General features: G+C 31.5%; 1 protein-coding gene across 1 annotated transcript; it reads left to right on the top strand.

Annotated features, from left to right (window-relative positions):
* Positions 1 to 25,395, top strand: LOC111631623 (diacylglycerol O-acyltransferase 1-like). The gene is made up of 15 exons (XM_023375909.1): positions 1 to 208; positions 4,697 to 4,784; positions 7,817 to 7,857; positions 11,092 to 11,177; positions 12,230 to 12,282; positions 12,350 to 12,452; positions 12,517 to 12,657; positions 13,383 to 13,457; positions 15,628 to 15,731; positions 15,830 to 15,910; positions 16,003 to 16,047; positions 17,439 to 17,551; positions 17,627 to 17,780; positions 21,296 to 21,358; positions 23,979 to 25,395. Exons 1-15 carry the CDS (start codon positions 102 to 104, stop codon positions 24,132 to 24,134), a joined length of 1,410 nt encoding a protein of 469 aa, XP_023231677.1. The 5' UTR covers positions 1 to 101; the 3' UTR covers positions 24,135 to 25,395.
* The last annotated feature ends 45 nt before the right edge of the window (positions 25,396 to 25,440 follow it).

Raw genomic sequence — 25,440 nt, 5'->3', positions numbered from 1 at the left:
ATAGCCGCTGGCGCCACCTGTTAATGAAGTTTGACCATGAGCGTGCGGAGTGTGTGACAGTTTCCCGCAATTGTCAAGGTTGACTGTCAGACAACGTGACTATGAAGAATACGAGGGACGTTCGCCTGAGGAGGACTCAGAGCGTTACTAAAATGGAAGAAATGGCCGAAAGAGAAAAGAAACAAAGGGAAAATCAACCGGATCAACCGTAAGAATATTTCTTGAAATCTAAATTTGTCCAATTGCTTTCACAAATTGATTAGATAAGGTCAATTAGTTGTGATAAGTTTGCATATAAATCAATTAATTATATTTCTGGAGGAAAGTTTTCAATTATAATCTATAAAAGTCTTGTAAATAGTTGCTTTTATCATAAACAAAATGAGAAATTTGAAGCATGTTCCTTCTCCACCTTCTCAGCTGGCACAAATGCAACTCTGAATGAAGGTTGGTACCTTATCAGAGGAAAAAATCATTTAAACTGATGGTATACATGTGACCCTTCTCGAGATATAATAATGTAGTGTATACAGTATATGTATATAGCATATAGATACACTCTGGAAGTAGTTGGTGTTTCTTGTGTTTTATAAGCTTTAGCCATTTCTCGTAAAGTGGAAAATGGTTGATTTTTAGCATTGTTTTGAGAAATAGTTCCAGATTTTTTACTTTTAAACTTTACCCTGCTTTTGAGGGTCTTCAAAATTCCGGATGGGCCGCTTTCGGGGGCATCTTGCAAGAGTTGCGCGTGGTCCGTCGGTTCCTTGATTTTTTTTTCTTCTGTGGACGGAGTCTACGGCTCTGATAAAGTCTTAGAGCTTCATTTGTACCTCTTAAACTTGTTAAAATAAAAATAAAAATATACATTGTTGTTCAGTTACTATTTGTTTTCCTTAATTATACTATTATTTTTTATATAAATTAAAATAAAAAACCAAAATACACTGCTGAAACTTCTACTGATAAAGAAATAACATCAAAACGTATGCTACAGTTGAGTTGAAAGTAAATTAAACTAAATAGTAATTTAGATAAACTTCCTATATTTTTAATATCTTGTGGATGATGTTCTCTATAGAAACAATGAAAATTGATATTATATAATCATATACGAAAGATAAATTCTGTCGCCGTAAATCATTACGGAAAAGATTAGAGAAATTAGGTTTTATATAACAAAATATTCTGAAAGCTAAAATATAAAATGCCGAATTTATATTTCATGAAATTTAAATAAATTAAATTTATTATTTATGTTAAGTAACTACCACTTATTTTTATTGAATGTGAAGCTAATTTTTCCAACAAAAAAAACCATATGCAATATGATAATTATAACATGTAAACAATGTAATTTGAAGACCTATTTGAAATTTTTGTAGCTTCTGTTGAATAAGCAGAAATAAATAGATTTTATATAATCCAAAATTTTAATTTGTTTAAACTGTAGTTACATAATAAATGCACCCAGTTTCAAAAAATTATGAGTAAAGGCATACGTCTGTGCATATACTGAAAAGATTATAGCATGCTTTACTATAATTGCAGAGACAGGTTGGATCTACGAAATGTAAATTAAATTGTAGTTATTCTTAAGAGACTGTCCTTTAATTACATGTGCGGTTTAAGAAGGTGGAGGATTGCATTATACACAGTGAAGGAGAGGGAATGGAGGCATTGTATATGTGGATTTTGCTTAGTAGTATTAGTGGCATACATATGGTCTTATAAGCATACTTATTAATGTGGATAAACTGTCAGATAGAAAATATTTACAGAAGTTTTTAAATCATTTCTTCAGTCTTAAAGAGAGTCCATGAAATATTGTATATGTTATTAAAGGGGAGGGGTTTGCTAAATCATTGTATAAAACAGGAAGGGTGTGAAAATGGGTAAAAAAATCTCCTTGGAGGAACCGGAAATATATAAAACAGTGGTATTCAATCTATGGGTCGTGACCCCAAATGGGGTTGCGGAAAATTACCTTGGGGTCGCACTGTTAAAATGTTTGAATACCATTGATATAAAACATCCCTTAAAGGCGGATCTATAAACTATAAGGACTTGGGAACTATCTCTCATACTTGGAGATCGTGGTATGAAATTCCCCGACATGAGTGATTTCTTACAGCTTTCCTCTTGATATTTTGTTATACTGTGTGGTATATTTTATTGTTAGGTTATTTCATTTATAATTTTTGATGGTGGTGTTTTAATTGGCTACAGATCAATTTTAAAAAGGTTTAATTTTAAGTCTAAAGAAAGTTATGATGGTTTTAAATGCAACCAATCATATAATGTTCCATAATTTTTAAATGTAACTTTACCTAAGTTCTCTGCTTTTATTCCTTTCTGTTCAGAATTTTCATGGTTCTAGAATGGGCTTAAAGATGGCCAAAAAAGTCAGCATTAAATAAGGTTAGATATTCTGGATTTAAAGGTTTATTGTGAGTGTGTTAATAGTTTATTGACTACCTAAAACTGACTATAGTCTATACAAAAGTCTGCAGAATAAAAGCCAAAAGGAACAACATCACAAATAACTTTACTTCTGTAAATCTTGCTGTGCTTGGTACTAACTAGTACAGTGGAATCTTGGTATACAACCTTAATCTGTTCCCGATGTATAGACTTATATCGAATTGGACGTATACCAAACCAACCTTTCCCATAAGAAGTAATGTAAAAATGATTAATCCGTTCTCATGTAAAAAAAAAATGGCTTGCTTTAAACACCTTGCTTTCCTGGCTAGTTCCTGCTTGATTTTTCACGAGATCAGCATGTATCTTTTTAGCTTTCTCGCAAATAATTGCTTCCGATACGCTGTCACCAGCACACGTTTTTCAGTTATCCGAAGCAAAAGCAATTTCTCGACATGATCTAACATCTCTGATCTCTGTTTAGAAATTGATTTAACCCCTTTCTCAACATTAGCAGATTTAATAATGTCTTTATTTTTCACGATTGTCCATATCATCGTTCTCGGAATACAATATGCAACAGTTAAAATCTCGAACACGCATGCCACCTTCATATTTCTCAACAATCTCTTTTTTCAGTTCCATTGTGATTCTAGTCATTTTTATAGTTTTATGTCGCTTTTCATTTGCCTTTTTGCGATTCATGACTCATAAAAATAATAAAATTTTACATACAAATTAAAACCAGAAGAAATTTAACCAAGTTATAAACCGTTGTACTGCGAACGTCTAGTTTGGTCTAGTACACCGATAGTGCTACTTGTTCGTAGATGACGCGTATAATTGAATTAAGTCGTATACTGAACAAAGTCGTTTACCGAGGAAAATTTGTTTCGTCCAAACAGGATGTATTCCAAATTGGATGTATTCGAAAGCAGATGTATACCGAAGTACCACTGTATAAACTAGTTCCTTAAATGCTACAAAACAGTTTTTGGCCTTGCAAACAACTATATAACAGTCTTTGACATATTTGTCAAAGACAAACACTGTTTTGTAGCAAATATAAACTAGTTCTTTAAATGCTACAAAACAGTTTTTGGCCTTGCAAACAACTATATAAATTATATAAACTGATGTTTTCTTGAACCATGCATGAAATTTTGTACTGCTTTGTTTATTTAATGCACACATAATAACATGAACATTACATGTGTTAACTGCATTTTCAGTGTCATGATAACTCGTTTCCATGTAGTTCAATGCATTATAACGTTTGTCGCACCCACATTGAGTTTCATAGTGTACTATTACATTACATGTTCTCTTAGTTTGTTAACAATATCATGTGCTGGTATTGTTGGTAACATATTGTATGGTAATAATGTTAATCCATACTCTTTTGAGTACTGTACTACTGTTACATAGCTTTTAACAAGAAACAGTTAACGCAATAGACTGGGATATTGCGAAAACTGATATAAGAGAGATATGATACAATGCTTGGTAATCGTGTATTTGCATCTGTATTAGAGACTCATACCAAGAATCTCATCTATGTATTTGTTTATGTATTTATAGCATTGTTATTATTTGCTATTATGTTCTTACATTACATTAATTCATGTGTGTTCATTCCTTTATATTTGTAATATCTTCATGTGTGTTTATCATTGATATAATATTTTGTATTATATTATCCTATGTTCATTTGTTAATAATACCGGATGTATGTTACCATGTATTTATGTAATCAACTCCTATGCAAGTTATTTTATGTAAGTATTTGGCTATTCTGCAGTCAATAATTTGCCAAGTACATTAACCGAATTCTAAAACTTACACAGCTGTAATCTAACATATTCTTGTTATGTAACCTGTTTTACGTGTATTATGCTCGTAAACATTCTGCTCTCGACCTCGGTGGTGCTCTGCGGAGCCGAGGCCGTCTTCGGAAATAAAGATTTATACAAAGCAAAGCGAGTGAAGCGAAGGCGTGCTTTGTACTAGGGTTAATCGTTGTGTGTTATAACTTATGGTAATAAATTCTACGAAAATAAAAATGTAGTAAATTAGTAAATTTTATTGCATTTTTCTTTTATATTGTAGTCGTAACATTTACTAGTAATCAAGTTTTTTATGTATTAGTTGCTCTTGTGCATAAGCCACATGTATTTTTGATGTTAATTAATTAAATTCGGTTAATAAATTCAGAATGCAATTTTAATGGAATTAAAATTTAAAAATTTTAAAAATGATCATTTATGTATTTCAGTTGTCACAGTCCTCAAGATTCCCTTCTTAGTTCGTCAAGTGGATATACAAATTATAGAGGATTATTAAATTTATGCATAATATTATTGGTAAGTATGGAAATATAGACTAAGTATTGAGCATTATTATTATTTAAATGTTAAAAAAATTGAGATATTGATGTCTTAATATCCTTTATATATTAATCAAATGATAATGACGAATTCATTATGCCATAACTTGGCTAATTAAGTATACAGATATAAAGTAATTTAGACTAAAGGTAGATGATAAAGTCGTCATCTTATATTGAATTTAACAAATACAATTAATTAGAACTTAATTAATTTAGAGTATTCTGGAAGAATAGATTACAGTCAACCTCCCCCATAACACTGTTGATTATTCCGTTTTATATGAATTCCATGTTGTACGAGTCACTTAGATTTTACAAATACGTGTGCCGTTCTGTGCCCTGCTCATGTATTTTTAAAATCTAAGTGACTCGTACAACATGGAATTCATATAAAACGGAATAATCAACAGTGTTATAGGGGGGGGTCGACTGTAGTATGGTTATATATTTTAAATTAATTGCCCAAGTTAAGCAGTAGTTGCAAGTTTGTGTCTCATTTCAGATTGATCTTTTTTCCAGAATACTCCTCTAAATTAATTTCATTCAAATTATTAAATTATCATCAAACTGGACAAGAGCAAATTATACATTATATAATGACTCCTGAAGTGTTTTTTTTATCAGATTAACTGGTCTAATTGGTTAATCTGACTGAAAATATTAGTAATTAAAAGTACACAATGTCCAAAACATTATTGTACGGTCGAAAAGGTTTAAGTAAAGTTTTGATAAAAATAAAATTTTATATACGATATTGCAGTTTCTCCTACATTAAATGCCGGAATGTCCACCTAGAAGCCCCAAATCTGGGAAAATGCAGTCCAGATTCCATGGGAGATTACGCAATTGGCAAAGAAGTCTCCAAAAACGGACATCTGCGAGCGGGCAGTAATACCGTCTATCACGGAGTGGAAATGCGGGATGTGGCCTCGTATGCAATGCCAAATGTAAAAATTACATTCGGCATTGTAATTAAATTTAATGTTGTTACACATTAATGACGTTATTACTAATATTGATTGATGAATTCGGCATTAAAATTCGATTAATATGCGATTTCAGGCTTGTTTACTTTACAGTTATCCTTTCTATAATTAAAGAAAACTTTCTTCAAGTATTGCTGACAATTTTTATTATATAGATATAATTTTTTGAATGTAAAAAACTATTTACAGATATATGCCACTTAATGATGGAGCATATATACAACAGAGGATCTGTAAGTTTATAATGGAGCCAAACAATTTGTAGATGCCTCTATTGTGCATTTTCTATAACTATGCATGCTTTCATAAGAAATAGTTTGTACTCTTTCTTAACAGTTGTCTTGGGGACTAAATTTATAATAATGAAGGAAAGTTTACATTTTTATTAAGACACTACTATTGCTTCTATAATGAGACAGTAATACGGAGGGATACATTTTGCGGCATACAGTGATGGCTGCTACACTTTATTTCATGCACAAAGTTATAGAAATACTCTATAACTTTTCTACATTTTATATGTTTGGATACATAATTACTTAATATTGTAATAAATGTGTAGAGTATACGAGTAGTAGATTAACTATTTAGATTTGTTCGAGAACACCGTATGATGATTGCTTAACAATGTATTTCTTGGAAGATATCCCTGTCGTTAAGTGGCCTATACGTGTATTTATAAGATATATGCAGGCAGTATAGCAAATTGTAAACTAAACCAGCCTAGATATGTAAAATGCTTGTAATGATATTCTAGAATCTATATTAAATGTAAATTCTAAAGCATTTTTACAGGCATAATACTTTAAGGTTCATAATGATGTTCCAGAACAGTGATTCTCAAAGTATGGCTTACATATGTGCCAGGTGATCCGTGGACTGACATAGTCATTTTTCAATAGGCAATTTTATGCTGTTTAGTCAGAGATAAATACATTTTCATGCATTACATCTCTCTTATGTTGGGTTACTAGATATACAAAACATTATGGCGCACAATCTATTATTTAATTTTTTAAGACGTTCTGTAAATGTTAAATGTATCGGTTAATAAATTTACATAGCAGTAATTGAATCTACCATTTTATTATATTTTATCACTTTGTATATTATCTTAAAAATTACCAATTACTTTTCAAAAAACTAGATCAATCTTACACTACTCGTACCTCTATCCGGAACTATTAACAGTTTTGGAAGCACAGATTGGATGGAGGTCCAGGTAGCGTAACTGATAACATGTCCAATATCAAGTGGATTTGTAGGTTTGAGTCCTGCTTTGGACTAGATCAATCTAATTTTAACAAAAATTAAACGGAAGTTTATAAAATCATATGGAAACTAATAGACATGTTTAACTTATAACAATTTATTTAATGATAGCAATTGTCTTCCTGTATATCAGATAACAAATAATTAGAAAGTAATAAAGAAGATAACGTCTAAATATTTATTATTATTTACAAAAATTGGTTTCGTGTACACCAAGATAATGCAATACATAAACTCAGTTTACTGGTGTTAAAAATTGAAAGTAAGTGTTGTACAAAACTCTATTTTCAGTTCTTCTTCCACTATAGTTTCTAATGATGACATTTTTGTAAATATAAACAAACAACTCTACTAAACCCAATACATAAAGTCTCCCTCTAGAGTCAAATTATTTGGTTATTTATTAATATTATAGCCATTGTTAGCCCGATAGAATACGGCAGTGGTTGGCTTCGGTATTTTCGTAAAAAATATTGAAAATGCTTGAGTTTCTGTGCAACACTTGCTTGTGATTCTTAACACTTATAATCTAAGTTTATGTATATATTTGGCATTATTATATTTTAAATAAGTTAAAGTTTTATTTTCTGACACATTTGAAATACTTTAACTTACGCAATTTTGAGGGGGTTGGCATCACACGTAAGGGTAAAAACATTTTCATTTTTAAAAGTTGATTATGATCTTATCTAGATTCAAGTTTGCTCATTTTTATGTAATTAAAATGCAAACATTTTTACATTTTCAGGTTTTGTCGAATACAAGAGTTGCCCTTGAAAACATTATCAAGTAAGATCTGTTGCTATCTTTCAGTACAGTATATCAATTTTAACAATTGTGATTAAAAATTTAGGAAAATTATTTTACAGGATAAATATTTTATATACTTGGTTAGCTGAATAGTTCTCACGGTAACGTTTAACTTTGACTTTTTCATTTTATTCGATTTTTAGAGAGAATAAACTGAAAATGTTTTGTTTAAATAATAAGGCATGCAAATAAAAATTTAAGAATATTTAAATAACCATGATGGCCAAACTGCAGCTCTTCTAGACTCTTATTGCAGCTCTTATTGGACCCCTATCCATTATTACTTAGATGTAGGGGTCTGACTTTTGTGCCGCTCCTCTGTGTATATACAGTATATAGGTTATATATAAGACACTGTCCAATATAGGATGCAGATCTCGTATTGGAATGTATACAGTCGGCTTGAATGAAAAGGAACGATTTTATCTTAGACTTCTATTACTTCATGTTAAAGGAGTTAAGTGTTTTGAGGATCTATGAACTCTTAATGGAATACTCTTTCCAACATTTCAACAATCTGCAAGTGAACATGGTCTTTTGGACTCTGACAGTGAATGGCAAAGATGCCTAGAAGAAGCAGTTATTTTTCAAATGCCACAATAAATGCGTCGAACATTTTCTTATGTACTATTGTATCGTGCTCCGGCAAACACTCTTGCTTTATGGGAGGAGTTTAAAGATGACATGATTTTAGATTTTCCTAACACAAATATGCCTGAAAACAATTACAATTTGGCCTTAACAAAAATTAATGAAATGCTTCTGGACTGTAGAAAGATGTGTTGAGATTTCAACTTACCAATGCCTACTATTATGAGGGCTTGGCATCTTTTCAATGAGGAAAGTGAGAAATTGAGGCAGATAGATTGATAAAAACATTGAATGCCAATCAAAGAATGACTTTTGAGAAAGTAAAAACTGCAATTCAGATTGAAGACAATTGTGAAAAATGTTTTTTCCTTGATGGACCTGGAGGATCTGGAAAAACATGTATGTGTTGTACCTTGATGTCTCATGTTCACTGCCAAATCTGGTTGTAGTCTTATTAAAAGGAGTATGAACTATCCACCAGAGTTTAAATACAATTGCGGTATCAGGCATGCTTCTGCATCAGCTAATATTGAAAACAATAGTAGTCGTAATGCTCCTAAAAAATCTGTGTCCAAAAAAAAAAGGCCTTTGCAATGGAACAAAGTTTATGATAAGAAGTTTGCAGCACTATTTAATCACAGCTGAAATATTGTTCGACTGTGATGGAGGTGATATTGTGAATATTCCACAAGATGGGGTGAAGATTAAGAAACAAAATTTGACACAGGAATTTGCTTATAAAGGACATTGAAGCTAATAAATTTCAGAGTACAGAAACAAGAAGGTTGAGAGATGGAGGAGAATCACATATAATATCTGGAGTGGGTCAGATTTAATGAAAATTTTACTCATTATTGGTATTTACAATTTTTAAAAACTTGTCTTTAGTCTCAAAATTTACCCTTTTTTTTCCATTTTATAATAATTAATAATATGAGAGCTATGTTTAAATAATGTCTCGTAACCAGAGAGTACCACACGATTTTAACTTTGAGCTAATACTGTGTCTTTTAAACTTGAATATATTTTTTTTTCAAAATAGAGATTTTTACCATAATTCAACAAAATTATTCATTTTAAACTTTTGTTATTACTTCAGTTTTATATTCCATTATAATTGAAAATTATCGGACCACCTAACGGTTTCCTTAACCTTCTTTTCGAACTCCGGAAAAGTGAAGAAAGTGTTCTTGCCACCCTTTTTGAGGTGCAGAAAGGGATAAGATGTGAAGACACTTTTAATTTATTTTTATATATTTTTTTATTTTATGAATTTTAAGTGTACTTATCATCCTGACTTTTAAATAGCCTTCAAATTGCAGGTTGCTACAATTTTGACATAATACAATTTTAAATATAACATTGTTTATTTGCAAGTGGTAACCTACATTTAACATAATATAGAACACAATGCTCTTCTTACATTAAATGTAAATCAAACAAATAAATGCTATTCGCGTATAGTAACTCTGTAAAGTGCTTATGAATGCTTACAGATTTTCCTCATTAATATTAGAGATATCCTCTTCATTATCTATGAATTATTCAATGCGTGTATATATATTACATTACATTGCTAATTAATTTATCCTCAAATCACATGACTTTCGAACTCAAACATGTGTAGACCTCATTATATAATATACATATATGTAGAACTTCGGAAGAGGTTTTTCCTAATGAATGTACGGGGGCAAGATGGCCTAATTCGAATTCGGGTCAATTCTCGTACATAACTCCTTTGGAATTTTTCTTATGTGTTTATGCGAAAGATCCGGTTTATCTAGCACGTGTTACAGATGTCAAAACATTAAAAGATTAAGTAATAAAGGTAGTCAAAGCTGTCACTCGAGATGCATTACATAACATCTGGATATAAATATAAACATCCCACTAAACCCGATACATTGTAATAACACTATTTCAACTGCAGTATATCATTGGGCTATAATTTGGCAATAATAATTAATTTGGAGATAGATTGAATGTAGTCTCCATATTGTGAGAGTAACACATGGTGCACGTGTCAACTTCTTAATGATGAGAAATCATTTCGAGTTTGCTAACTAATTGGCCAAACTGTATGGCTGTTTCTATGTTCCCGAAATAAATGAGTTTCTGTAATCTATTAGTTCTTTTTTCAGGCGGCCTGTATATATTATATACAGAGACAACTCATAAGTAAAAGGACATGCCAAATGTCAGCAAATGAATGACACAATATTAACTCCAAAATATATATAGCCATATTGGAGAAGAATAGTCTTCCGATATTCTCCAGTGGGCCAATAGACAAACATCTACATTGTTCACAGACAATGGAGCTCCTCGTCACACTACCAAAAAGACTCATAGTTGGCCAACAGTGCAAGGTGTCTTAAGTTTCCACTAGCCAGTCATACCCAACACGAACTCATCAAACACAGCCAGAGTCTAAGGGATTGTGCAGTGTGATGACATTTGACAAAACTCGCTTTCCACGAAGAGCTTTAAGATGGTCAGCATGCCAATTTAATAGAATTTAATTATATTGTTTCTTAGATGGTAGTTTTGGTGGAATATTTTTATTTAATTAGCCAATTTTATCGATAAAATGAAATTCACACAACTTTTTTTTATTAGGTATGGTATCTTAGTGGATCCGGTTTCGTGGGTTACAGTTTTTATGGAAAAGCCCACGAGTTCACCATCTGTACTTATTTTATTAGGTAAGTCTTTACTTATCAATCAAATTTTTAAATTTTTCAAATGAATTTCTAGGAGTGTAATTAAACAAGTGTGTTCCTAAGGTAGAGCCTGTTCCTAAAAATGTGTAAAGAAATCAAAGTGGGACTTAGACTCGTGGCTCTAAGTTATAACATAAAGCAGGCCCTTCTCTCCATCAAATAATGACACACAAAAATGCAAGGCCCGAAGGCGTAGACTCGCAATGTGAGGCCATAAACTGCAGCTTATTTAGCTTGCGTGCAAATTCGTCCCGACGAAATTCTAATGTCCAAAAAGCCAAAGAATACAGTATTAAAACTATAGATTAAACAGGCATAAAAATAAATTTTTGCATGCGATTTTGGTTAAGATGTCGGCTACCATTTCTGGGATCTGGAATCTAATCTGGATAAGCAATCTCGGAAATTTTTTGAGTGGTTCATCTCCGATATGTTTGTCTCCATCTTTCGTGACCGGGCTGCCTTTATTACAGGCCTGGCTGAACCCGTAGTGATTATGAAAAAAGATCCGCACAGCAGAAAGAACTGAAAATGGAAGTGAATGCCATGATAACTTAAAAATATTTGTTCGTTGGCTAAAAAGGTATAAAATTCTGAATATGGCATGCAAAAAGCATAAGAAGTGTAAGAGTGTTTTGTGAATAATGCCAAAAAACATTTGGTGTATGTGTTAAAATAAAAATTACTCTAGTGTAAAGGTGAAAGTTGTGTTGTTTTGAGTTGGACAGGGATGGATAGACTAAAAGTATTATATACAAAAGAAGGAGATTGTCATGTATCTGTTCATTTAATAGAAGGAATGAATGAGTTATTGTTAATGAAAAACAATTGATAAGTTAAATACAGGCATCTAGCAATGTTCTTTGACATATTGATTTTGATTTATTATAATACATTTACTATTTTCTTCTTTTAAATATAATTTTTGTCTGTAAATATTTAAAGAATTGTGTTAATTTAATGCTTCAGTAATTAATTTTGAATTCTTTAATTAAGAAAGTTTCTTATAAAATATCAAATTTTTCTTTTTTCAGGTTTGAATTTGTATATAGTTCTGTCTTTTCTAATTGAAATCATTACGTTAAAGGTGAGATTTTATTAGTGATCTGATCTTAACCTGTGAGGAAACGAATAAACATTTATACATTTGTTAGGGAATAATACCAGAAAAAGTCTGTCTGACGTTAGTAACTTTCAACCTGGTTGCCGTCGTGGTGGGTCCGCCGATGGTCGTATATAATCTCGACTGTCATCCGGGTAAGAGTTTAACTTTTGAATTACCGACAATATATTAACAAATTAACATATTATACCACTACAGTTAGTGCTTCTGTGGTACTGGGACTTAACAGTATTGTTTTTATGAAATTGGTTTCATATCACATGGTCAACTTCTGGTGTAGAGAACAGAAAAGTCACGCGACAAACAGAATAAGACGACGAGGATCGTTTAAAAGAGAGAGTTGAGTATAATTTTACTAATTATTTATTAAAATAAATATAATTATTTGAACTTTAACACAAGGAAACTTTACAAACAATACATAATACAAGGAAAATTCTTGCATTTCTTTTATCTCGAGATAATTTATACAATATAGTTTCCTGTAAGTGCTTAAGAAACTTATTTTGGTTTTTTATGAAGTCAGTTTCATGTCGTACGGTTAATTTTGGGGCAGAGAACAAAAAAGTCGGACGACAGACAGAATAAGACAACGGGTTCGATTAAAAGAGAGCCGAGTGTAACGATTTTATTCATTATTTAATAAAATAAATATGATTAATTTAAAATAAGGAAATTGTTTTCAAAAAAAAAAGAATACGAGGAAAATTCTTGCAATTTTTTTTTAAATCTTGAGATAAGTCAGTGTTTCCTGCTTAAACTTACTTCACTTTTACTTCAAATTGTTTGTTAATATAAAGCAATTAAAGTCGTAAAATAGAATAAACTTTTACTGTTTAATGATCATTTATTTATGATTTATTATACAATGGTTTTTATTAAACTGTACACAATTATTAAATGTAATACTTGCAAACATATATTAATATCATTTTTATTAACTTTATAAATGATCTTTTTGTACATTATTTTAATTTTCTAAATTATAGGTTAGATATTTATAAGTTTTTTTATACATATTTATCTTTTAAATGTTATTAAATAAATTTTTTTTTGTTGCTTAGGACCTTTAGATTTGCCAAATGGAGATTCTAAACATTATCATCAAGTATCTTATCCCGATAACTTAACATTTAGAGGTGAAGAAACTTTATTTATAGAAATTTTTAATTTAATATGTGTAGTTTAGTGTATGTAAAATACTAGAAAAATTAATTTCAAAGTACAGAATCAAACTTTGTACTTATAAAAATTACTAAAACTTAGATTACGTGACTTCACTCATCAAATATTTGATATATGCCGTCTTCCCACCCGTGGTGTTATATTGTGCCGAATCAAAAGGGATGAATGTTGAACAAACATTCTTAATTCTCACAACAAATCAACGATTGGCAAATAATCATGCCGAGCATTGGTTTTTATGGAAAGATATAATGAGTATTGGATCGTGTGGCAAGCACGTATGCGTGTGTTTGAATGCATGCTTGCCACACGACAAACACTTTGACAAAAGGCAATTCCTTGTCAGTCGGCAAATACCGAATGAGTGAAATCACCTTCACAAGTTTCAATTATAATAATACCAGCAAGCCGTAATGGTTGCTTATACCGGTGTTTTTCAACTGTTGGTCTAATTACTGGTGCCGGTCTGAAAATATTTCACTCTACTAACCATGGTGCAGTTGATTTTGGGTGACATTTAAATGGTAATCTACAGTACTGTACATACTTTTTACATACAGTAACTCTAGATAAGCATATTTAAGCTTAATAAACAAGCATAATTTATAGTCGCACATAATTACTTGGTCTACGATGAGAAAAAGATTAAAAAACACTAACTTTTAACAAGGCCAATAATAAATTAGATAATTTAATACATTTTACATACAGTGATAGCGTCGTATTTTAAATATTAATTTATTTATAATGTAACTGATAAGCTTAAGATAAGGTCAAAATAACAAGAAGATAAATATATCAACAGATAAGTATAACAGCAATGTAGAAAGTGTTTATTTTATGCAACTAGGGCAAGGACTTTAAGGTTTTATAATTAAGACTAGGATGTCTAGCCATAATCAAAAGTCTTAAATCATGTAAATACTTACAAAAATTATCACTTACATGATCTAGCTTTAGTAATAATAAAGAAAAAGTAATATCTGATAATGTCTTGCCGTTTTCTAGCATTCGATACGGCGGCACTCTATTTACAAGTCCGCCTGGTATTAAAAGATGAAAGTGTTGAAAGAAAAAATAAATTACTTGTATAACTGTTAAAGATAAATTATCTGCAACTTGTAGTAATGTATTTTGTAACAAATTAACTTACTAATCAAACGAAAGTAAGACGTCGTCATGTTGTTTAGTTTGAATTGAAGGTGAAGAACTAACATACCAATAGCTTAAACTAAGACATAATATAGATATAAAGGTAGTTATTGTTAGTCTCAGTTGTATTTAATTTAGTTTCTACATGCTTGCATGTGAACTTTTTTAAATTTTTGAAAAATGGGCAATTCGATAACACACACCAAACAAATAGACGTTATTTAGTATTTATTACAAGTTAGGTGATATATTGCTGTTTTCCATAGTATAAAAGTGTGAAACTTCTTCGCTGCCATGTTAGACTCTTCTGAATCCAATCAACACTAATGCTGTTTTATTAAACTAAAACTATGCTAATCAACACTGGATTCTATGTTTACGTCTTCCCACATATATAGTCATACTAAATGCCATTTAACTCTAAGCTCTGAAAATTCCTTCTTTTTTTTATACCCAAAGACAAAATTGTTTATATTCCTCGGCCTACAAGTGAAATTTACACAGAAAAACTAGTTGAGCAACTTTCTCTTTGACCGATTTCATCTTGAGTGGAGGCGACATCTTTTGAAAATGTCACAAGACTTTTTCTGGAATTTTTGTTCAAGTACCTATGCGTTACCATAATAGACTAACGAGATTAAACTAAAGCGACCTCTTAAATATTTTCCGTTGCGAATATTGGTGTACGTGCAACAGAGAAATAAGACACACGGCACTAGACATTGCCAATTATGACTTTTACGCAAATCTAATAGGCACCCATTTTCAGAGAGATTAAAACATAGAAGAGTCTTACGTTTGAGTAAATATGGTATGCAAACAAATTTGAATGGTTAACTATACAAGTTATTTAAAAATATCCTATACACATTTAGTAAATTATTCTTATTGGTTAGATAATGTGTACTTTTAGTTTTATATTATTTGATTGCTTAAATAATATAAATTTTTTAACGCAGATATTTTCTTTAGACATATATTATTTTATGCTGGCGCCGACGTTGTGTTACGAGCTAAATTTTCCACGGTCGGCTCGAATACGCAAGAGATTTCTAGCCAAAAGAATACTCGAGATGGTAAGTAGATATTTTTAATCGAATAAAAATTTATACAATGAGCTTTCTTGTCCGTTAAATTTATTTAAGTCGACTGTTGCATATTTGTGACTTTACAGTTATTTCTTGTTCAACTGATTCTCGGATTGGTTCAACAGTGGATCATACCGACTATTAATAATTCGAGGAAGCCGTTAAAGGTGTGAATTTGTTCTTTCAGCTTATCGTGCAGTAAATTATTTATTAAATAAATAAATAATAAACATTACACTTACGAATCCACATTTTACAGGAAATGAATTATTCTCGTATGTTGGAGAGGCTTCTAAAGTTATCGGTAAGTTGTAATTAATTACGATATTTTGAGAATAGGTGGCACATTATTGTAATTTAGATACGGTATATATTTATATACCAAGTGAACAAATGAAATTAGAACTCTTTAGAAGTAGTGCAAAGAGTTTAGCAGTGCTAAGGATTGGACTTGGTGACATTGCTGAGCTCTTTGAGCTACTTTCTGCAAGTTCTATTTTCATTTGATTATCCACTGTAAATACAGGGTCTTCCAAGAAGAATGCTACCATTTTAAATTACTGTAATTATGTTAATTATTATCCAAGAACATTGTAATGTACATTAAAACATTACAAAATGGTCCAAGTTTTATGTCAATCCATTACATGGCACGCATCTGACCAATACTCAAATTCTTTCTACTCTTACTATTGCATGCACATCTGTCATCACAATTCTATGGCTACTGTGGATTGCTGGCATTGCATGACATGCTTGAATACAGACTGTAGACTAAACTCGTAAGGTTACTCTATCGACTGGTGTATGTTGCATACTTCTCGGATAATAATTAACATAATTACAGGAGTTTAAAATGGTAGCATTTGTTTTGAAAGATCCTGTATGTTATGTCACGGGATAGAATCCAAGTCCCTTGTGGCTGCTCGAAATCACGTGTAATAGCAAACCCTATATAATACACCTTATTTTTTATCTCATAAGATGCACCGTTATATTAAACATGTTGTATATTTCAAGTCGGATTTTTGGTGATAGAATTTTTTATAGTATGAGATACGTTCGGCTTATAGGAAGCACTTTAATTTTGGATTAATTTTAGGTACAAAGTAGTGTGTGTAAACTAAATTGGATATATGTACCAAACAAAGCATAGTTTTGATTTTTGGGAAGAAAATTTTACTTAAAATTCAGTCAGCGGGGTAAAATTTGGCCCCGCCATCTCTTCGGTGTGTGTATTACGTGCAAACTTGGTAATGTTTTCTATTTCTAACAAAGTGTTTAACGTGTAGCACACGATTGGGCAAAGTGTATGCCATTACTGTTTACATGACAAAGAATGTTTTGTAACTCCTTTTTATATCCAAAATTTGTTAGAAAACATATGTAATGCGCACATTAACGGGATGACAGCATCAAATTCCATCCCATTGGTCTAATTTGAAGACATTTTTTCCCGAAAACTGAAACTACATACTTGTGACAGTGTGTGTACCAAATTTGGTTGCAATTTGTCCAATAGTTCTTTCTACAGAGAGCTCCAAATGCTTACTCTTTAATTATGATTATCCTGTAGAAAAAACATAATAAATCAATTTGGAATGCATTAGAGTACCAAAATTATATAATTTAATATAAACATAAGAAAATTTCTATCACTACTCGATGATTTTCAACTGGACTTACAAATTTCAGGTTCCTAATCATCTAATTTGGTTGATTTTCTTCTATTGGTATTTTCATTCTTGCCTTAATGCCGTCGCCGAGATACTTAGATTTGCGGATCGACAGTTTTATCGAGATTGGTGGTAAGAAAATACTTCACAATATTTGTTAAATGAGCAATTATATGTATGTTTACTGTACAAACAATTTCTCTGTAGGAATGCTGAAACAGTGCACTATTTTTGGCAGAATTGGAACATACCCGTTCATAGATGGTGCGTGCGTCATCTTTATAAACCGATGGTCAGAAGAGGTATCACCAAAGATAGAGCTAAGATGATAGTATTTATGGTCTCTGCATTTTTTCACGAGGTCAGGAGCAAAATTTTTATATAATCTTTTCTTTATAATTACTTATTTTTATATAAATATTCGCAGTTTTTGTCGTTATTATACTCAATTAGTGTACAGAGACAACCAATACGTAAATAGCCATCCTTATTTTCAGACACTGTCTTTTATTTCCCGGTATTTACATGATATAAACGTTGTATGTGTATATTCAAATCACAATGCTGGTCAGATGTGGAATCGAGAAGTTCCGCTATCCTTGTCCAGTGAAATGTCTGCCTGCTCGGCACACGAACAGTCTAAAAGTTCTCTGCGAGAAGTGGGCTTTTGTGAATGTCGTCACGCTGCACGATTCAGCAGATTCAGGCGCATTCAACGAGATTCGTGTCAGGTGACCTACTAATTGGAGATCTTTTTGGCAGCAGGACGAAGAGCTCCATTGTCTCCAAAGAGTTCTGTCCATCGGCAAACATATGGGAAGATCTTTCTCCAATACGGCTACATATTTTGAGTTAATATTGTGTCATTCATGTGCAAGCATTTGGGAGGTGTCATTTACTTACAGGCTGTCTCTGTACATGTGTACTGTACATTAACTTAACTATACAATAGGTCGTATATTTAATATTGAATGTATTTTTTAACTTAGATGTAACATAAAATATAAGGCAGTTCTATATCACTTATAGCTATCGAACTGATTTGCATTTTATTGACAAAATACTCTATTAAATTTAATTTATTTCTCAAAAAACAGAATGTAAATCGTCTATAAAACTGCGCATTCTATAATACATTATATTTAGTTGTAAAGATTTGTATATTATTCAATTTTTTGTCGAGTTATCTTTCGTAAGTTCTTCAAATCCGTCAATGTTGCACTAACCAAACTTGTAAGGGACCCAAGTAAAAGGCTCTCTTAGTGCTCGAGGGGCATAAAAATTTGGGAAAAAATACTAAAAGTGATGCCATTTAAGACCTGGTTGAACTTAAGACAGAGCAATTTTGAAAAAGAGGTCAAGAGGTTCAAAAATTTGTAGATTTTTTTTTTTTTTAAATGTTGTTTGTGTGCAAAAACGTATGAATAAAGTTGGCGTCGGGTCAAATTTTTGAGGATTAATTCCGAGATAATTCGAATTCTATTTATAGTTATTTTAACAGAATTATTGTTAAAATAAGTATAAATAAATAAGTATTTAATATAAAACTAAAGAAGCGAGATGTTTTCTTTTCAGTTATAAAATTGAATAAAAAAGTGGAATTTATCTTCCGCCTCAGAAAATATATAAATTAAGTCAAAAATGCTTGGTAAGTAAGAAAAAATTTTAATTGTTGTGAATTGAAAAGATTAATCTCTTGGGAAGATGGTTTGTTTCCTAATGAATGGATGGAAAGAACTGTCTAACGGAAGGGTTTCTTGGTTAATCGATGGTTATTTTTTCATTATTAATGAATGGCATGCCTTATTTTCCCTAATATTCTTCTCTTTTAATGTTGGCTTTTTGAATACAAGATGACCAAAAACATAACTATTAGGTGTAATGCTTTATTATAACCGAACGATGGCATACACAAATCTTAATAAAATGTACAGTGGTGCCATATGTTGTTTTCATTACAGTTGTTGGTAATCCTTCTATTTTTCTTACATTTAACTTCAGCTACAGTTTATAAAACATTTCAGTGGTATCAGATGTAAGCATCACTTTGCAATTAATGCGGACTTAATTTAAGGTTTCTATAATCCGTAATGCTTTACGGCCATAGGGGACATACAATATGAGGTTTGAGATACACTGTCAAATTATTAAGTGGCTTAAATCAGTCTATCAAAATCATTCATTTGATAAGACTTTGGAAGTAAAAGTGTTAGAAAATTGGTGGTTGACCCGTATTTGTTTTTGTATGTTTATTTTTAAAATTATATTACGACGCTAAACTATGCCACTGTATTTTCTGATATGTAATGACCGAAACTTATATACCGACCATTCTTGAACGAGAGGATGTCATGTTTTTCTTCTGTTATGACTAGTGTTATTTTAAATAAGCGAATCAGATTTATCAATACAGGTCTTCCAAAAAGAGTTCCACCATTTCAAATTATTGTAATTACACTAATTATTATCCGAGACTGTCGTAAGGTACATTAAAACATTGTAATAGACGAGTGCGAGACTTGGACGGTTTTCCAATTTCACGATGTGTACATCCCGTGTCACGTGGCATGCATCCGACCAATACCCAAATTCTTTCTATGCGTGCTACGACATATCCGTCATCCCTCCTTCCACTGCAACCATGGCTCTTGTAGATTACTTGCATAGCATGACGACGACGACGAGTGATTCACAAAATGTGAATCACTCTTTGTTGCATAGATGCTATTTTCATTTTTGGTGCTTCCTAGTGGCAGTAGATGATGAGACATTTGAATGCAGATGGAAAACGAAACTTGGGCGGTTACTGTATTGACTGGTGTACATCACATACTTCTTGAATAATAATTAACATAATAGCATTCATTTTGGAAGGCCCTGTATTAAGTAATCAGATATCCTTAAAAATATATATATTTTCTCTTAAGAGCCAAATACACAGGATGTCTGAAGAGTTACCGTGCACCAAGAAATTTGTAATAGCATTAAAGTTACAGGTCTGTTGTGCAATACAATAAATATAAGTTTTATATGATACCGAATGGACAACTTCCTAGTTTCGTATGCACTACCGCACATGTAATTTTAATGTTGTTACAAATTTTCTTCTGCGTGGTAACTTTTCAGATACTCCATTCGACGTACTATCAAATACATAATAAAGTAAATTCATTAACAAATGCTCTCGTATTGTAGCCATGCAAATTTGTTACAAATGATCAGTAGCAAAAGGCCTGGTTACCAAAGTCTGCATAGCGATTGGATATCGACTTTGAGTTTGTCGACAAACTTGGTTTGGCATGTATTATAATAGATTAAGAGATCAAACAGAAGCCTTGGTTTCTACTCTTGTTTTTGAAGTTTGTTTAAAATACATCAGTGACTCTACAGGGTGTCATAAAAGTCTCCGTATGTCGACACAAATCAAGTCCAGCAGTGGCCGAATAAATAAAACCATTGAACACCGGTAGTTGGTCATTGATTCGTGCCTGCCCAATGAGCTGGCCACCAGTGTTCTGGGTTTTCTTCACATGTGTAACACCTAAACAGAATCCAGTTTCCACATAAGAAGTCCTACTAGAAGTTACCCCATTAGCAGATCACCCATGTGTTCCATTTCCTTACTCAGTCAATTGACTGATACAAATCTTAATGCCGACACTTTAATGTTTTGTAAGTAAAGTTACATTTCACCTTTGTATGTATGGGCATTTTTGGACACCCTGTATACAATGCGGGTCCTTTGTGTAATGTGCAGTTATGGTATTCTAAATACACAATTCCATTTTACAGCTGATTGTAATTATTTGTTCTAAAATTATTATGCAAAGTATTTATTTTTACGATAACTCTCTTAATTTTTTTTCCTTTTTTCAGTATTTAGTCAGTGTTCCGTTAAAAATGTTCAGAGTTTGGGCTTTTACCGGAATGGTGGGACAAGTAAGTGTTAAAATTCATATTTATTTTGATTATTGTTCGTAAAACAGACATAATTTTTCCGCTAGGGAAATCGTGACGGGGTTGCCATAAATTAAGTAATGTAGATGCGGGTTATTATTCGCTAAGAGGAGGTGGAGGCATTTATAATAACTTAACTTAATTCCAGGATTTGGTAATGCCTACGGAACAGTACCATTTATTTTGCCACTTTCTATCTCGTACGTGTAATTAATAAAATAATCATTTCTTGCAATGAAGTATAAAATAAATGACGCGAGGCTTTCTTTACATCTATTTAACTCTCTTTTTTCACTATTAGATTAGAAGTTAGATGTAAAGAAAGCCTCGTGTCACTTATATTATTACACTTCATTGTGAGAAATAATCCAATAAGATTGACATAGTTTCATAAAATAATTTGATGTTAGAGGCAGAGTCGATAGATATACTGGTCCTTGCGCTGCAATAGCTGTAATGTACTATTCCGGTTAATAAATATTTCTGCCACTTTGAGCACTTCGATTGAACGTAGTCCTAAGTTTGGCTGGATCGTAGGGAGAGTCGACTTTAAACATTCAAAATTCTTATGAATTTTTGTCTTTTTTAAAGGACTGCTTATAAATACTATTTTAATCCGGTTTTGAACATTATTTATTCGTAAATGTCGTTAATATTTATATTTCTATTAACTATCACTTTCACGATTTTAGACTTTAAATTGATTAGACTGTTTTTTGTTTACAATTTGTGTTGATTTTTAAATATTTTTGGGAGTTTTTGTTAAGGGCAAGAAAAGGTAGCCAAATAATTTATAGTTAAGCCTGTATATACATTATTAATACGGGATATCTTGGGGATTCCCGAGAACTCTCTGAATCGGGAAGAAAAGGGGACGATGAGAATTAATACATTAAATTCTGGAAATGTATAGAAATGTTAAACCATGTGTTAAGATAGGATAAATTTAGAGTATTACAAAAAAAAACATTTAAGATTTAGGGTGGCTTTGGAGGTTAAGTCTAACTTTTTTTATTTATTAATATTAGGTAAATTATTGTAGTGAAAAAAGAGCTATGTTATTTATTATTCACAGTTTATATTGTGTTTATTAATGAGATAGAGAGAGATTAAAGTTGAGCCAAAAATGTTAGGAACGGCTTTGAGAGGGAGATTAAAAGTCGGTAGATTTAGTTCTTGGATTACAAATATAGACTGTTAGAGAAAAAAGAGGAAATTCCAACTATTTAGACAACATATTACGTGTGTGTAAATATGTTGAATAACTTAGAGATGATTAGAGGATGATGAGTTAGAGGTTGACAAATAAAATAGGTAAATGTAGGATGGCAAGAGTTCAGATAGTATTATTAGATAATGACAGTGGTAGTGATGAGGCTAAAAGACATGTTAGTGATATTTTAAACCTATGGTAGTAGTAATAATAGTGATATTTTAAACCTATGGTAGTAACAGGTGTAGTAATCTTCATTCATATTCTACTTTTGATATGATATAAATTACCAAAATATGTAGAGTCGATGCGAGTGTCATAAGAAATGTAAGTTCTCGTGTCAAAAATACAAAACTATTTCATCCCAAATACTATTTCTCACTATACCAAATCAAGTGAAATTGTATATCACACTTTATGTAGTGTTAAAGTTAATAAATTATTTAAAAAACAGTTTAACTTTTTCTTTATATAGATTAAATGAATCAGAGAATAAGCTATGATTTTCCTAATTATATTGTCATACATATGTAATAAAACAAAACAGTAAGATGCAAATTTATTTACTTATTTTACAGATATATTGCGAGTACATAATGTTCTACGTATAATATAACAGTTTTAAACATTATAAAAGAGCTTCTTGTCTTCAAAATTGTTGAAACTAATATCTCAAATACTATAGTAGAGATAACAGAGGCTTATCACAATTCTATTATTGGTAACATTAAAATGATAGAAGTGTCATTTTTGTTACCAGTAGCAGTGTGATAAGTCTGTTATCTCTACTATGGTATTTGAGATATTAGTTTTAACAGTTTTAAACAGATCTCTTTAAAACCTGGATAAATTAAATTGAAAATATAACTATTTTTGATTTATCCACATCCTCATCTGTAATTTAAAATCATCGTGTTATTAATTTTTTTTATAAACCAAATATACTTTTTCTTTCTTTACATATGATATTCGTAATTACATTTATTGCTTTTATAAGATTTTTTGTCAGAACAGTAGAAAAAAGTTAAAAAAATACTTGAAAACAGGAAAATTACCTACTAACCAAATAGATAAGCAAACTTCTTGCTTAACAGCGACTCTCGCACAACCTGAGGCATTGACTGTACTCGAGAGTATAGCGCAAGTATAGCGCAAGGACCAGTATATCTATCGACTCTATTAGAGGTAGACGTTAAGCGCCTTCTCTTATCTAAATTAATAATTTAGATAAGAGAAGGCGCTTAACGTCTACCTCTAATAGAATCGATAGAAAACTCTTATCTAATTTAGATAAGAGTTTGGTTTCGGAGTTCGATAGTATGTAAATTTGCTACATTTTGCTTTGCTTTATCGTAATAATGTAATAAATTTTATTTACATTGGAAATAGGTGCCGTTTGCCATGTTCGTGTCTCGCTACCTGCACAATCAGTACGGAAACATAGCCGTGTGGATCTCCTTAATAATCGGCCAACCTTTATGTATACTAATGTACTACCACGATTACTACATTATTCATTACGGCACGTTGGATGCGACGTCCTGAGATGGAGGTTCTTTTGACCTTCCTCTTTAAATATCTGACCCAATTATGTTTAAGGAAGTACTTACTTTTTTTAGTCAGAGCGTTAATTTACTTTTATCCACCACGACCAAATATTTTTGTATTATGTTGAAATAATTATCGGGAAAAAGAAATGTGGTCGAGTGGAAATTTCATTACTATTTCCCAAATTTTTATAAAAGTTTTGTATGAGGAAATCTATCGTGTCCGACTCGGTGTCAAGCACAAACGAGATCAAATATTTGAAAAAATTAGATAAATGTGTGTGTGTGTGTGTGTGTGTATACACAAGGACGTTCTAAAAGTCTATGGGTCCTGTGGTGAACTACAGGAGTTACGTCATTCGTTGTTTGTTCTTTTATGAGTAAAGTATGGCGCCGAGTAAAAAGAAATAAATTTAAGTTACTTTGATGGCGAGAATCTGTGGCCAGAAAGAAGTTGCCAAAGAGTTTGATGGCAGCCAAATGATTGGTGGAAAGTCCAAATGCACCCCTTTAACTGTTTGCACCAATTTTATGTCCTCACCATTGAAATAACTCAAATTTGTTCTCTTTACTCGACATAAAACAATACAGAAGATTGACATTATTCCTGTGGTTTCGGATTAATGGGACATTCTCAGGCTGCCATTTTGCACTTTTTAAAATGACGTTTCTTTTTTTATTAACCTTTGATATTGTGTTAAATTCTAAACAATGTGCCAAACGTTACGAAGTTTAATTAACGTGCAGTTCCGCAAATAAAGCGAGAGGTAATGCTTTAACCATGGGAAAAACTACAAAGAATCGCCAAAAAATGGAAACGTTAAACATTGGTGCTTTCGAGTTACTACAATTTGTCCTCTGTCAAAGCATTATTTTTTCCTTTATAATTATTTCGAGAAATTTGCGGATGCATTTTGAAGTACAAACCGAAACGTAGAAAATCTTGTACATAATTTGCAAATGGTGGCATAACCGATCGAAAACCCGTCCAAACCTAACTCCATGTCATTTCCACAATAAAAGTCCATAAACCGACAAGCTGCAATAATCTAAACAGTACTTAGATTTATTATAAAGTAAATTTTTTATTAATTATGCAAATCGTAGAGCATAAATTTGTCCGGTTTGCTGTATTACCTCATACGTTTGTAAGAGAAGCCACCATTTGTACTTATGCAACAAAGTTGTGTGAATTGTAATTTTGAATTTTATGCAATCGATTAGCAGTGAAAATAAATTTGTTATTGAATATGACGAAATTTGTGTGTACTTTCCGTAATTTCAAGAAAAAGTTTAGTAACACA

Source organism: Centruroides sculpturatus, unplaced genomic scaffold, assembly GCF_000671375.1.
Source record: "Centruroides sculpturatus isolate CEXI.00-Female unplaced genomic scaffold, Cexi_2.0 scaffold719, whole genome shotgun sequence".
Taxonomy (NCBI): domain Eukaryota; kingdom Metazoa; phylum Arthropoda; class Arachnida; order Scorpiones; family Buthidae; genus Centruroides; species Centruroides sculpturatus.
Note: the sequence above shows the minus strand (reverse complement) of the source record. Positions and strands in the feature narration are given on the sequence as shown.